This window comes from Rutilus rutilus, assembly GCF_951802725.1.
Source record: "Rutilus rutilus genome assembly, chromosome: 9".
Lineage (NCBI taxonomy): Eukaryota > Metazoa > Chordata > Actinopteri > Cypriniformes > Leuciscidae > Rutilus > Rutilus rutilus.
In genome coordinates, this window is record NC_140223.1 from 36700090 (window position 1) to 36716453 (window position 16364).

Below are 16364 nucleotides of genomic sequence, written 5' to 3' on the forward strand. Positions count from 1 at the left end.
ATTCTCTCTATTATATTATCTACATTTTAATGTATTACCCCACAAAAGGCACATTTACCTGTAATACCTATTTTGAATAGTGATGCATTTAGTCCTGTGTGTCCAAATTGTAATCTTGCTAAAACCACCTCATCTTTCATACATTTTCCAAAATGATACAGTATATTCCTTTGACTGATAAGTTAATTTTATAATAAAAATTTCCTGGCTGTATCAGCTGTCCCACTTCTTCTGCAACTCTTTTTGAGTATTTGATTTAAAGGTATAGTGGAGGATCTTTCCGAATTTTAGATAAGACCCGCCCTCTCCACTTTTTGAATAAGTTTGATTGATTCACCAGAATGATTGACAATTAGGAGGACCAATAGTATAGGTGATCCACCCGGAAGTAAAAAATCCTCCGCTATACCTTTAATAATTGATTTAATTTCTCCTCTTCCTAATGGAACTTAAATCTCTATATCCCTTCTTTTTTTTTCCTCTTTTGCTAACTGATCCGATATTTATTCTCACTTTTTTTTTTGGAGATAATATTTATATATACATATATATATATATATATATATATATATATATATATATCAAATTTAAATGTCTTCTCTAATGGATTGATGTGATTGTTTGATGTGAACAAACAATGAACGACAGTATTTTAGGTAACTTACACTAACGATAAACGATTAATAAATACTGTAACAAATGTATTGCTTATAGTTCATGTTAGTTAATACAGTACATTAACTAATGTTAACGAATGAGACCTTATTGTAAAGTGTTACCAATGTATTCATACTGTTTGTGATAAATGTACATTTTGTAACACATCATTCGAAGATATTGAACATTTATTTTTTATTGCCCTTTTTCTATTTTTATTTAATTTTTATTTTGTTTGGATTGACTTTAAAATAGACATGGCAAAGAATTTAATCAAAACTTTTAATTTAGAACCTTATGACATTTTACTTGGTTTTTAAAACCCATATTGTTCTGAAAAACAAAATTACATGATTAATCTTTTAATTATTTTGTCAAAATGTTATATTCATAAGACAAAAATAACTCTCAAAGAAACTTTCATAACCTTGTAATACTGATCTCACAATACACTTTGAAATCCTTTCAAACATGAGATCACAAAACAAAAAGCTTATAAAAACAATAAAAAGTCTAAAGCTTTCCATGTTCATATTATAGAGCACTTTTTATCCCAGTACTTTTTTATATTATTATTATTTTAACATGTTTATTTTAATGTTAGTTGATGTTGTTATTCTGTTTCATAAACTCTGAACTGTACTACAATGCCTTATACTTTTTGAATTATACAAGTCCATGTTTGAACTAAAAAATCTTCTGAGATAAACTGGTGCCGCTATAGTGTTCATTTAAAGGAGTCTTCTCTCTCTCTCTCTCTCTCATATCATAGGATCACGTATAATATTCCGCTGCTGGAGTTATGTGGGGGAAGGGGGGCATCTTAGTCCAAATGTCTAAAATAAATTCAATGAAATTCAATTAATTGACAAATAGATTCACTTAATTAACGTTAAAATTGTTCAGATGGACTAAACTCAAAAATGTTGATGTTCAGAAAGCACAGAATTACCAGAGTCAATATTTCCCTGATACTATGTTACATTCTTTATTATGCAAACATTATAATCGAACTTTGTCACACTGTATAAATGGGAATTTATGAATGAGATTAATAGCTACCGTCCTTTGCATTTTAGGAAGGGCAGCAAAAACATTCCTGCGATTCCTGCCAACAGTAAATGTGACTGTCTTCGGTCTGCTTTTACAGGCTCTGCCCTAACTACACTTGAAGAAACTGCGGTGATATTTAAGTAAGGAAACTGAGACCTTGTACACAAAGATTTCTTTATTATGTACAGAATGAGTGCGTTTCAAAACTTGACATGAACATTTGAAACAATACGACAGATACTTCCGCTCATGCTAAATGTTAGTTTTCCAGAATTCGAGCACTTTGCTGTATTTAAACAGAGCTCAGTGCTTTAGTCTGTTGGTAGTTTTGCAGGGCCAGCTCGATGAATCCAGCTCTGTTCGGCTCGTGCTGGGCATAGATCTAAGAATGAGAGGGAAAGAAAGACAGAAAATGCATTAGAACCCGCAGACAAACTGTTTCTCTTAACGTTTTTATGTTAAGATGGTGACCAACATAAAACAGCTTTTATGTCTGATAAAACTGGAGCTATGTCTGGAGTCTTTGTCTGATGTGAGTAGAAACTATAATTGTGTATAATTTAAACTCTTTCACCGCCACTGACAGATTTTTCCGTCATTTCTAACAACGCTTCCCTGCCATTGATGGAAATGTATGGAAATCCATGTTTTCACTGTTATACGGCAGGGGTTATTATTACGCATCAACTGAAAGAGGCGAAACACAGGCAAAGAAGCAGCAGAAACAAGTGACGGAAGCATTGCTTACGCATATGTAAAATAACACGATCATCAACATTAAACCTAATGTTACTGAATGAAATGTCGACCCAGGACGAGCTATAGGACTGACGTGTTGATGGACTCGATCTACTCATCTGTGTTTTGATCATCGTTCTGAACCACATCCAGACCAATTTTTGACAAAAATGTGATTTTCTCAGCTTTTTGTTCAAAATGTAGCTTTTTTTTTTTTTTTTTTTTATGAAACTTACGGTTACACTTTATTTTAAGGTGTCATTGTTACGGTGTAATTATATATTTAAGTACTGAGTAATATTAAGCAACTACATGTACTTACTGTAGGGTTAGGATTTGGTTGAGGGTTAATTGCATGTAATTATGCATAATTTACAGTTATTACTATGGTACGTACATGTAACATATGTAACAAGGACACTATAAAATAAAGTGTTACCAAACTTACCCACATTAAAGTGTTGATTAAAAAAAGCATGAAGCTAGAATAAAACAGTTCTGAGGGCCATAACATTTTTGTGAAAATTATCAAAATGCAGGAGCTGGTAGCTTCTTTTTTTTTTAAACACTGGCAGGGAAAGAGTTAATGATGTTTCTAAAAGTGCTATTTATTGTTTTTGCGAGAATAAGTTTGCTTATTTTAATTAGCAAAAGAAACACTGAAATACTGACTTCCTGTCACAGGGGTCACAGGGTCAATGTGACATAAACAGGGTTGAGCGTGCAGTAATCCTGAACCGTGACTAAACACGGGCCCCTCATCAAGTCTGCCATGCTTTCCTATTTCCTTTCACAGAATCTAATATACACACACACATTAAAACCTGTCACTCGACCATCTCTACCAAATTACTGGTGGCATTTTTCGCCTTGGTTTACTGCGTTCTCTCTGGATGACGTCCAGGCGTGGGTTAAAGGTCTAACCACAGGCTGATGTGAAGCGATGTACCCTGGGCCTGACCCCGTCTTCCCTGTTTCCAGAGCTCATATCAGTCATGTTCTCATGTGAGAGAGATGATTTAGCACATGGCTACTTGAGTAAATGTTTATAGTATATTTCTGAATAAATTTACACCCTATTTAACACTGTAGTGTTATAGTCTGAGGTTATGGATTTTTGTCTTACCCTTATGAAGGTTTTGGGCATTTAAATTAAATGTTTAATTTAAATTAAACATTTATTATAATATTTATTTATTTATTTATTTATTATTTTACTATAGAGTCCCCATCAAAGATTTGGAAATATATATAGATTTTTTATGTTTTTGAAAGAAGTCTCTTAAGCTCAAAAAGGCTGCATTTATGTCATCAAAAGTACAGTAAAACAGTAATATTGTGGAATATTATTACAATTTAGAAGAACCGTTTTCTATTTTAATATATTTTAAAATGTAATTTATTCATGTGATCAAAGCTGTGTTTTCAGCATCATTACTCCAAGTCTTCAGTGTCACATGATCCTTCAGAAATTATTATAATATGCTGATTTGATGCTCAAGAAACATTCCTCATTATTATTAATGTTGAAAATGTATTATTAATGTCTCGAAGGCATTTATACTCTGTCTAGTCTTGGTTTCAGACTCAGGATTTTATTTCAAGACCAGTCAAGACCCCAACGTCTGGATATCAGTAAATTGCCAGTGCATTGTCTGATTTATTTGTTCACATTATTACTGTGACTTGATGTAAAACTCAAATGCAATCAATAACTTATTTCTAATTTGATTTCTTTTGTTACTGTTGTGCCGGGTCAGAAATAAATGGGGAACGGTGTCCAAAATGTAACAAAAATTAATACAAATGCCCAAAACATTCAAGATTTGATTGCAAAAAAAGTAGCTACTTGTATGGGATCTTGTTTTTTATATTATAACACATATAATTAAGCAATATCACAAGAGGAAAAGAGAGCAGTTTTCATGAATATGAGCACGACTGCAAACGTGATGTTGATTTTAGTTAATATTAAGTGTTGATAATACTAATATTCAGTTAATATTAAGTGACTTACATTTTAGACACAATTTTGAACAAGGTTTTTTCTCTATTTCGGCAACAAAAATTGTTTCAAACGAATCCTATTGCTGTGTGTTTCGTTACTGAATGAATCAGCAGCGAATCGGTTGAATAAATTATTCTGTGATTCATTCATTAAATGATCCGCTGGAACCTACTGGCGGTTTTAGTTCATTTTTTTTTTTTTTTTATCATTTTATATTCAAAAATGTTATTTTATATAAAAAAAAATATTTTTAAAACATTAATCTCAACATTATGTGTTTTTTAAGCTAATTTAGATCTTTTGTGTCTTACATATTTAATAATAATATTATTATCAATAAATACAATTAGAATGTGGATGTTTCAGATGAATGAGGAGTGTTAGTCCGGTCTTGACTCGGTCTCGCTCTCGTCTTGATCTCAACACACGCTGGTCTTGGTCTTGAATTTGTCTAGTTTAGTTGTTTAGTTGGTCTTGACAATAAAAGACTGTAATGTTGTGACTCAACACATTGCTGGTTGGCTTGGTTCATGGCTTATAACACTTTATAGGCTTTTTTTTAATTCCTATGGGAAAAACACTTCTGCAACTAACGGCACTCTATAGGAAACCTTGATTTCACAGCATTATATGCAGTAATGTTTGAACTGTATTGTGGAATTGAGGAGTTGTTCACCTTCAGAAGGTCAAGGTGCGTGGCCTGTTGTCTTCGGGCGTCCTGCGCAGACTCACTCTGAGGATGAACCAGATGAAGCAGACGCACCAACCTCACCGCATCTGGCAATCTGCAACCATGACAACACGTGCGCATCACACAGAGACAACCTCCAACAGACACAACACAACACAACACAACACAACACATGCTTTTACTGAAATTAAAGGTGCTGTAAGCGACGCCAACCAAGCAAGAACTTCCGTCACACCCAGACTGACCCTATTTTTACTTCATTTTAGGGGTCGGCTGCAGAAATCTGTGTAATATTGCAGGACAAATATCAGCCATCACAGACATTCACATTCGGACAGGATTAAAATCACACAGTACACCCGTGAAACATGAATTTCTCCAACGTCCTTCATGAAAACTAGTCCTGTCTGAATAGGGCTATAGCCATTTATTTGCGATTACAATACAGGCGAATTTCTCTACTACTACTAGTTTCACAATTGTATCATCAAAACTATTAAAAAAAAATACACATTTATTATCAGACTTGTGTGATACGTTCAGCCTTGTCTGTGTTAAGTTATATCCAATCTGTCAGTTCATGTTAGAGCTGCACGAATTCTCCCACGATTATGAACAGACAACTAAAGAAAATAACATGTCATTTACTAGAGGTTCTGACTATGTTAATTGCTGCAATCTTTTTAAAATGTTTAATTAATCTGAATAAATTATTTTAAAAAGGGTTAGGGTTTGAATGAATGACTCAATGACTCACATAACTTCACTCTTTTAATTACTGGATAAATCAGTGTTTTTTGAATGAACGATTCAATGACAAATACGTTTTTTACATCACTTGTCGCCACCTACTGGTGTAACGATATAATCGATACAATCGCTGAAGAGTCAAGTTTCTTTCAAAAGCTGATTTGCTCCATTTAGATCACTACCGCAGATATCAGCGTTTATATCCCAACTATAAACTTTTATCCCAGTACTGATAATATGAATATTTGTAACACTGAAATAATGATACTGTGTGACTGAAAAGACTCTCTTTGGGTCAGCGGCAGCAACTTAAAGCAGATCTAAATGTTCGCTGTGATCGTACCTGTAGAAGCTTTAATAGATACAGGTCAATCATTGAACATCAGCTCTAGTTCATGTCATGACCGTGTAAACTTGTTTAACCCAGAAAACTCTCATTATGACACATCCAAGGATCCCAGAAAGGGATGTGATGACACTATTAATATGGCTATTTTTACATGGAGTAAACTTTTCCCTGTTGGAATTACATCTGCAATGCAGGACTCAGTTTAGCCACCTAGAAAAGTGGCAACACCTCAAGAAGATGATTTATACATCTTGATGACAACAAACATTGCTATGGAATACTTCATGTCAATAATAGAAGGTACACCCATAGACTTTCATTGCGAGTACATCACTCTAAACACGTTTTCGTTCTTTTTTACATAAATCAAAATAATTTTCTGTGGTAACTTTCAGCATTTCCTTTTTGATCTCCACACACACACACACACACATACTCACAGGTCTCTCTGCAACATGTCCACCAGAAGTCCATCAATTCGCCGACCGTTGACCAGATGCCAGGCCAAACCACCAAAGAACCGTGTGGATCTGAGCACATCGTATTTCCCATGCTTTTCAATGTCCTCATAGGTCAGCATGAGCACCTAATCGCACAAGACCATATTACTATTATTAGTCAGTCCTTCCACAGATACAGAGGTTATGCGTGTGCGATCCGGCGGGAAAGTGACGTCAATGCAAACCCTCTATTGCCACAGCAGTTCACAGAAAATAAGTGACGTAACCAGAGCGCTCGGTTACACTATATTTTAAGGTGACGTTACACGCTATTTGCTCAAATAAGTACTGAGTAATATTAATATTACTATAGAGTTACGGTTAGGGTTTGGTTTAGGTTTAGTTATGTGTAAATTATGAATAATTTACTGTTATTGTTATAGTAGGTACATGTAGTAGGTAATGTGTAACTACGTCACCTTAAAACAAAGTTTCAAGTTTGTTTTATTTATATAGCGCATTTAAAATCAGCAAACACAGCTGTCCAAAGTGCTGGACAACACAGAGAAACAGGGCAAACCACACATTCATGACACCGATGTTACCGAGCACTCTTCGAGAAACAGAATAAGATGTTTTCATGCACTGGTACAGCACCCTTGCTTTACTTTAGAAATGTGTCTGTCAGCAACAAAAACTCACATTTTTAAATTCTGCAGAGTCTGGCTCAAATTGGGCAACGCACTGGTTTAGCACATCCTCGTGTTTATCCTGTTCAAAGGCCACCTGCACACAGAGAGAAACACTCAATACATGCGCAAATCGGCAAGACCTCTTCAGCTTTTTGCACTTCTCATACCCTGAGGTTTTCTTCTTTAAAGATGGCTGGTGGCGTGACTTTGCGCCCATCTTTGGGGAAATAGACTTGTATTATCCTGTCTCTTTCGTTCCATGATGCTTTTCTCAGGGTTCCACTGGGCTCTCTCACAACTATGAATCTTTCCTTTAGGATATTGGTGAGAGAAACAGAAACAGGCCAACAACACGAAAGATAAATAACACTGTACCAGATCTCTCTGAAATCACATTAAAAGATCAGAAAATGAACAGGAAATTACAGTAATAAAGTATTGCATTACTGGGTTATTATCCTTGAACAACAAGAATGTTGAATAATTGCATTTAAAACCAATGTAAAATGATATATGTGTGTGTACTGTGTATAATTATTTGTATATATAAATACACACACATGCATGTATATATTTAAGAAATATTTGCATGTATATACTGTAATATATATATATTCATATATAATTTATATTATATATATATATATAAATAAATATTGTATATATAAATAACACATTTTTCTTAAATATATACATGCATTTATATACAGGTGAAACTCGACAAAATTAAAATATCGTGCAAAAGTTCATTTATTTCAGTAATTCAACTTAAAGGGATAGTTCACTTTGAAATTAATTTTTGATATGTTTTAGCTTACCTCAAGGGCATCCAAGATGTAGATGTCTTTGTTTCCACAGTAGTTTCAATTTTGATATTTTTAGGTCAAACCGTTCTTGTCTGTCAGTCATATAATGCAGGTCGATGGTCACTGGCTCAAAACACAAGCACAGAGTCCAAATTAAAACAATTCCCCATCGTCCAAATGAAACAATTCCCCATCATAAGTACACATTGATGGCCTAAGACACGAAACGAGCGGTTTGTGTGAGAAAACGAACAGTATTTATATCGTTGTTATCTCTTGAAAACAGCACACGTCCAAATGATCTGACGGCGCGGGCGGGTATAGATATATACATAGATGTCGCTTGGCTACGGTTTCGTTCCAATGAACTGCAGTAGCCAAGGCGACATCTATGTATATATCTATACCCGCCCGCGCCGTCAGATCATTTGGACGTGTGCTGTTTTCAACGATATAAATACTGTTCGTTTTCTCACACAAACCGCTCGTTTCGTGTCTTAGGCCATCAATGTGTACTTATGATGGGGAATTGTTTCATTTGGACGATGGGGAATTGTTTTAATTTGGACTCTGTGCTTGTGTTTTGAGACAGTGACCACAGACCTGCATTATATGACTGACAGACAAGAACGGTTTGACCTAAAAATATCAAAATTGAAACTACTGCGGAAACAAAGACACCTACATCTTGGATGCCCTTGAGGTAAGCTAAAACATATCAAAAATTAATTTCAAAGTGAACTATCCCTTTAAAAGGTGAAATTAATGTATTATATAGACTCATTACAGGCAAAGTGAGATATTTCAAGTGTTTATTTGTTATAATTTTGATGATTATGGCTTACATCTTATGAAAACCCCAAATTCAAAATCTCAGAAATTTTGAAAATGTTCATAAGCTGAAAGCCACAATCATCAAAATTATAACAAATAAAGGCTTGAATCTCACTTTGCATGTAATGAGTCTATTAGTTTCACCTTTTAAGTTGAATTACTGAAATAAATGAACTTTTGCACGATATTCAAATTTTTCCAAGTTTCACCTGTATACAAAATAATTATACACAGTACACACACATATACATTACGTAAACTCAAGTTTTTATATTGGTTTCACAGTCCTACAACACAGATATGCTAAACCTGGTCATAAAACAGAATGCCTTTTTTCTTACTCGATGCGGGACGTTAAAGTTGATGTCTGTGAATACATATTTAGCAGTGTCCATGCCTTCTAGCATCCTATCTTCAGAAAGCACCTCATCTATGGGCTTCCTCTCAGGCAGGACCGGCGGCATCTTCAGCAAATGTTTCGCCTGTTCCTCTGCTTTAACCACAGCCTACACATGAACATAATCAAGACTGCAGCATAACTGTACAATCATATCACAAATCATATCTTATGTTATCCCAAAACGCTATACTGAATCCCTTTCTATTATGTCATGCATCTCAAACCCTCATGAATTCCATCCCATCATCAAATCTCACCTCCTCTAATTCTGCGTCTGTCATGAGCTTGTATTCAGGAGGCGTTAGCTTCTGTCTTAAGGGTCGAAACACTTTCTTCAGTTCCAGACCCGTGATTTTGCTCAGGATGTCTTGAACCTCTGTATCTGTGAACTGAGCCTTAGGCACATCCACGGAGCCTGGACGGTGAAAAAGAAACATCGATCAACTTCAGTAATTGTGCTTACATGCAAAAGTACCATGGAGCATCACATATACTACAGTAGTCAACATTGGTAGAACAAGTGGTTAAAAAAAGTTGTCCAAAATTGTTCAAAATTCATGTATAACTCTGATGAAAGGTTTTGATCCACTTCAAATGTTGACTACTGTATAACATTATTGACATACTTAACCATATTCAAACAGCATATATAGCACACGTATGTCTGCAAGATGTCTGTTAAAGATCACTTCATCTGGAAAGCATCTAATGTTTACTAACATCTGATAGACGTCTTTAGGATGTCAGTTTTACATACACTGATAGCACACGTACATCACGAAGATGTCTATTTGATGTGCGTATTTACAACTGGAAGATGTATTTTTTTGTGTTTGACCATCTACAATACGTCTATATGACGTTTCCTGTCAGATGTCAAATAGACGTTTAGAATGTTATGATTTAGAATGTAAAACTGACATCTTAAAACCACTATCAGATGTTAGTAAACAGCAGATGCTTTCCAGGTGAAGTGATCTATAACAGACATCTTGCAGACGTATGTGTGCTATCTGAGTATTTACATGGCATGAATAAATAAAAAATAAAAAAATCTAATAAGTATAACAACATCAAATCTACTGTCGACTTTTTCATCAGCCTTGAGCTCTAATGACTCTAAAGCTGTTTTACATTTAGTTAACCACACGAGACATTAAAACTACAAAACGTTAATATACAAGGTCAATTCTCCACTGCTGTAAAACATGTACTCGTAAACGTCACATTTCCAGTGACTGGACTTACTGCTGCGTGAAGCTGCTGAGACACAAAACATTCGCGTTGTGGTCTGTAACCGCGAGTGCACATTTTTATCTACACATTTAACGCAAGAATAAGACTTTACTAAACGTCTTGCAACACTGAGCGCGGCCATGCTGTAAGTGACATCATCACTGCGGTTGTGTGTTGAACTTTCACCTTTCAGAGAGCCGCTGGGAATGCTGGGAGATGTAGTCCAGGGACTTCTCCCCTCTAACCGTAAAGTATTTGAGCATAAAATCTGCGCAATGACGTTTTTATACTAAATAAGTAAATACATGCATACATACATACATATATATATATATATATATATATATATATATATATATATATATATATATATATTTTTTTTTTTTTAAATCATGATTAATCCATTTCTTACTACCAGTGTCTTTTTAGAAACAAATAATTTGATAAGTAACATGCTATTATTAGAAATTACATTAGTATTCTTTCTGACAAAATGAAGCATAATAATTAATAATAATAATAATAATAATAATAATAATTTGTTACATTTATATAGCGCTTTTTCTGAGACCTCAAAGCGCTTTACATAGATGGGGGAATCTCCTCAACCACCACCAATGTGCAGCATCCACTTGGATGATGCGACGGCAGCCATATTGCGCCAGAACGCCCACCACACACCAGCTTACTGGTGGAGAGGAGACAGTGATGAAGCCAATCAGTATATGGGGATGATTAGGAGGCCATGATGGACAGAGGCCAAGGGGCAAATTTGGCCAGGATGCCGGGGTTACACCCCTACTCTTTTTCGAAGGACATCCTGGGATTTTTAATGACCACAGAGAGTCAGGACCTCAGTTTAACGTCTCATCCGAAGGACAGTGCTCTTTTGGCATTATAGTGTCCCCATCACTACACTGGGGTGTTAGGACCCACACAGACCACAGGGTGAGCACCCCCTGCTGGCCTCACTAACACCTCTTCCAGCAGCAACCTGGTTTTCTCAGAAGGTCTCCCATCCAGATACCAACCAGGCTCAGCCCTGCTTAGCTTCAGTGGGCAACCAGTCTTGGGCTACAGGGTGATATGGCTGCTGGCGAAGCATGAAGCATGTATTGACACAGCCAGCAACTGAGAGGGCCAAAACAAGATCGCGTGTAGGTCTACCGTTCATAATAATAATAATAATAATAATAATAATAATAGACCAATTCCTCATCATATGACGCATCGATGATGCAAAGCTACCCAGTGTAACACAAAATTAGAGATGTAGGTTCATTAGAATAATAATAATAAAAAAAAGCAAATATGTTTGTTTATCTAAAGTGCAGTTGCATGGCCAAATAGGCCTACAAATACAACAAATATACGGGGAAAAGATAGGGTTAAAGGCAAGCCCTGCACGTATTAGTCCACGTTAAAGTACAGAAACCAGACTCTGTGTAATAATTTAGAATATTTTTTATTTATTTTTATTTATTTATTTTTTCATAAGGCCTACACTTGAAACAAATAGTTTTAAAACTCTTGTTTTTTAAAAGAATGGCACAAGCTCTTGCTGCGCATGTTTCTATAATTTATTAGACGACAAAATATGTATTGGTAGGTACACAGATTACAGAGGTGACCCTGCAGGTCAAATCTGCTTAAGTGTGCGTGACTGGATGAGCAGATTTCAGTCAGTAGATGGCGCCAGAGGTTTACACTCATCCGTGCACTGATGCATTATGCGCAACAACGACTAAACACATAGGCTATTTATACTTTAAAAATGCATAGCCTACCTACACAAACATAGTAAGTATGTTTAAATAATAAGTAAAGAAAGTAGAAAAAAAAATCCACTTTTGGATGGGTGCTGCATGTGGCTCACAAACTGTTCATTTGATATTATTGTTATTCATTAATTTATTGAGAGTTTAGGGTGTCAGTCTGTCTCACCACTAACAGACTTATTACTGTAAGTGATTTATTTACAAAAATCTGATGATTTGTTGATGGAGTCATACTGTCTCTGTTTTCATTGCTGTTGTTGACCAAGATTAAACCAGTGTGTGTGTGTGTGTGTGTGTGTGTGTGTGTGTGTGTGTGTGTGTGTGTGTGTGTGTGTGTGTGTGTGTTTGACTATACTTGTGAAGTATTACTAAAACATGTTAAACAACCAGCTGGACCTCAATTATAAATCGGTCAAATCATGTTTATATTTAAAGGTAACACTTTATTTTAAGGTGGAGCATAGTTACATTACTGCATGTACTTACTATAGTAATAACAGTAATTTATGCATAATTACAAGTGACTAACCCTAAACCAAACCCTAACCGTAGTAAGAACATGTAGTTAATTAATATTACTCATTTCTAATTTGAGTAAGTATGTAGATCCGTCACCTTAAAATAAAGTGTAATCAAATAGTGTTTTGCACGGGTTTCTATGAGGGTTATGCTTATAGGCAACTTGACATAAACAATGGAAGTCTATGAGATGTCCTCATTACAGTTTTCTTACAATAGCTACACACATTTCTCAATACTCACGTCACTTTTTCAAAACTCTCAGTTCTCCTAACCAACTTTCATCTTGGCACAGAAGTTCTTTCACATTCATAATGCACTGAAAACACTTCATTCATGCCTCGAGTAAAGTCATTCTTCCAGAACACTCTTCATTTTCTATCATGTTTTTATTATTAGGCTTTGAACTTGAGTTTAACAGTTTTGAAACTTTTTGTTTGTCTCTACTCTTTAACTGAGAAATGTATTCACGTAATTTTTAAAATGTCGTCATTGAATTGCATTGTGTGCCAAAGCTATGATAAATGATCCACAGTTTAGCTCACATAGACTGCTGTTGTGATCACTGTGTGAAGAGCGTAGAAAAAGTGACCTAAGTATTGTGAAATGTGTCCGATTGTAAAAAAAAAAAAAAATATGGTGAAACAAACAAACAGTGTGTGTATGGTGTGTGTTAGTGATAGATGGCAGCAATGGATAAGAGTCAGAATAAAGGTCTTTTGCGGGTGTGAACTCAGCTGATGAAAGATATATTAATAATGCACACAAATTGGTGTCCCTTCAACAGTGAGGATATCACATAGAGAGTTTTTTATACAGCGATGATTTTGGTAAAATGCAAGCAACCCCTACCTTTATCCCCTCACACACACCTGCTGATATCAGTAGATTTAAAGCAAAATGAGCCTTTCAAGTAGTGTATAGGCCACTAACCTAACCCTAACACTAACCCTAAATCATCCGCTAAAAGAAAATCTACAGCATTTTACAAATCATAAAACAACAACTGTGAATGTCCTCGAAGGGACATTTTGTCTGTGGAAAAATTTGTCCCAAAACTATTAGTGAATTTTCCACCAAATTCTCGAAACAAAGAAAAAAACAGTGAAAAATAAAATATGTATGTGTGTGTGTGTGTGTGTGTGTGTGTGTGTGAACATGTTAATGGTGTGTGTGTGTGTGTGTGTGTGTGTGTGTGTGTGTGTGTGTGTGTGTGTGTGTGTGTGTGTGAACATGTTAATGGTGTAGGATAGTCACCAGAGGCAAGACTTACCCTTTCAACAAGCAACAGCTGTCTCCATATTGAACCAGACACACACACACAAACATGTGTGTCTGTCTGTGTGAGTGTGTGTGTGTACCTACATCATTTCGGAGAGAAAATTACTCAGAAGTGAGCTAAGTCTGTCAAAACCCTTCTCATTTGTAAAACAAACAAACAAACAAACAATATATATACAGTATAAAATAAAGTTTTATGATTAGGGTTTGGCTGTATGTAAAACAACAGAAGTCTATGCACTATCCCCATTCAGATAGCCAAGTAAACGTGTGTGTATTGTGTCTCCAGGAAGGTCAGAGCTTGACCCAGGATTGCCTGCACAGGGAACGTGTGTGATTGTGTTATTACACGTGTGTATGCACACAATATTGTACATAAAGACTAATTCAGTGTGTGCTTGTTTTGGGTTCTATTAGCCACAAAAAAAAAGAGGTTTCAGTCAAATGGAAAGATGTTTGTTGGTGTGCTGTGAGCTGTGTGTGTGTGTGTGTGTGTGTGTGTGTGTGCGTGTGTGTGTGTGTGTGTGTGTGTGTGTGTGTGTGTGTGTGTGTGTGTGTGTGTGTGTGTGTGTGTGTGTGTGTGTGTGTGTGTGTGTGTGTGTGTGTGTGTGTGTGTGTGTGTGTGTGTGTGTGTGTGTGTGTGTGTGTGTGAGGCAGCTACAAGGCTTCAAGAACTGGAGCATTGGTATTTCTCATTTCAGCGGGAGGGAAGTGAAGGAGAGATTGGGAAAGGGCATAGTGACACTCAAGCTCTGTGTGCTTTCCAGAATTACTCTTGTTCTTGTTTTCTCTCATCCTTATCACAATCACTCATGCACCTCCTTTCCATTATATTTCTGCTTTCTTTTTTAAAAAGCAATCTTGCAATCTTTATTAATGCTGCATAATTGTTTCAGTGATATACAAGTTCATTAGAAGTTTTGTTTGTTTGTTTCACAATAAATAAATAAATACAATCCTACAACAATTATAGTAATGCTTAATCAAGGACAGCAATATCATTAGCTCACTACTTTTTTACTCTTATGTGAAAACAACACTAGTACACTACACTGTTGTCACCTCTCTATGACCTCACAAGCCTGCATGTTTAATTGAGCATCCAAATTATCATCTCATGAGCATTTTATCATTCATTTGCATTTTTAATTCAGTTTTTATTAAAAAAAATATATACAGTATATAAAAAAAGCAATTGGTCTCACATTTATGCCTTTGCCCAAAAACAACCTTGATTCAAGGTACACATTTTATCAGTTCATGCATTTCCTGGGAATCAATCCCACAACCTTGGCATTGCTAAAATAGTATGCATAGTAAGATTAGTTTGCCTTTCTAAATACTAAATCGTTTTGGTTGTTTTCTCAACTAACCAGCCGTTTCTTTCTTGTAAAAGAGGCTTTATCTTAAAGTTTTAACCAGCCCTATACTTAAATATTATAAATAAAAAGTTTGGGTAAAATATTTTTTACAGTGTTTTACAAAATTCTACATAATTACAAACCAATCCTGAACCTAATCCCAACCCTAACCTTATAGCAGGTGCCTGTTATTATTTAATATCGCTAAATTATTTAGTAAGTAGGTTACAGTTTATTTTAAGGTGCCATTGTTACAGTGTAATTATATATTTAAGTACTGAGTAATATTAAGCAACTACATGTACTTACTATAGGGTAGGATTAGGATTTGGTTGAGGGTTAGTTGCATGAAATTATGCATAATTTACTGTTATTACTATGGTAAATACATGTAACATATGTAACAAGGACACTGTAAAATAAAGTGTTACCAAATAAAATGTAACCACAGCTTTTTATTTCACATTTAAACTTTGCTACAGTCTAGATATGTTGATTTCCCTTGATGTGTCACTGGTCTTGTTGTATTTGATTTTGGTTTTAAGCTTTTGGTCAGTCACTGTATGACTGTGCATTATAACTTTTACTTCTGTTTCTAAAGCTTGATAAAGTGATATCGCTGTTTACTTACATTTTACACGGACACTTTTAAATGAATAACAACATCAATGAAAAACAACAGTTTCAAAATGACTGGCTAATGACAAAAGCTTCTGCACATGTACGCTGGGTTGCCTTTTCGAGGACCCATTTCTGGTGCAGTTACATTCA

The 16364-nt window shown here is 35.3% G+C and overlaps 1 protein-coding gene across 1 annotated transcript; it reads right to left on the bottom strand.

Annotated features, from left to right (window-relative positions):
• Positions 1–1624: 1624 nt before the first annotated feature.
• On the bottom strand, positions 1625–10839 carry mrps22 (mitochondrial ribosomal protein S22). Its single transcript, XM_084418737.1, has 8 exons — positions 10667–10839; positions 9676–9833; positions 9360–9524; positions 7546–7689; positions 7389–7472; positions 6687–6832; positions 5133–5241; positions 1625–2092 (listed from the first exon to the last, which is right to left on the bottom strand). The coding sequence occupies exons 1-8, from the start codon at positions 10794–10796 to the stop codon at positions 2003–2005; spliced, it is 1026 nt and encodes a 341-aa protein (XP_084274863.1). The 5' UTR covers positions 10797–10839; the 3' UTR covers positions 1625–2002.
• Between the last annotated feature and the right edge of the window lie 5525 nt (positions 10840–16364).

What these genes read in the sequence shown, in the direction of transcription:
- mrps22 (XM_084418737.1), bottom strand. Translation starts at nt 10,796, where the DNA reads ATGGCCGCGCTCAGTGTTGCAAGACGTTTAGTAAAGTCTTATTCTTGC. An exon ending in CTCAGCAGCTTCACGCAGCA is followed by an intron (nt 9,834 to 10,666) that starts GTAAGTCCAGTC and finishes TTCACCGTCCAG; the next exon opens with GCTCCGTGGATGTGCCTAAG. An exon ending in CAGACGCAGAATTAGAGGAG is followed by an intron (nt 9,525 to 9,675) that starts GTGAGATTTGAT and finishes GTTCATGTGTAG; the next exon opens with GCTGTGGTTAAAGCAGAGGA.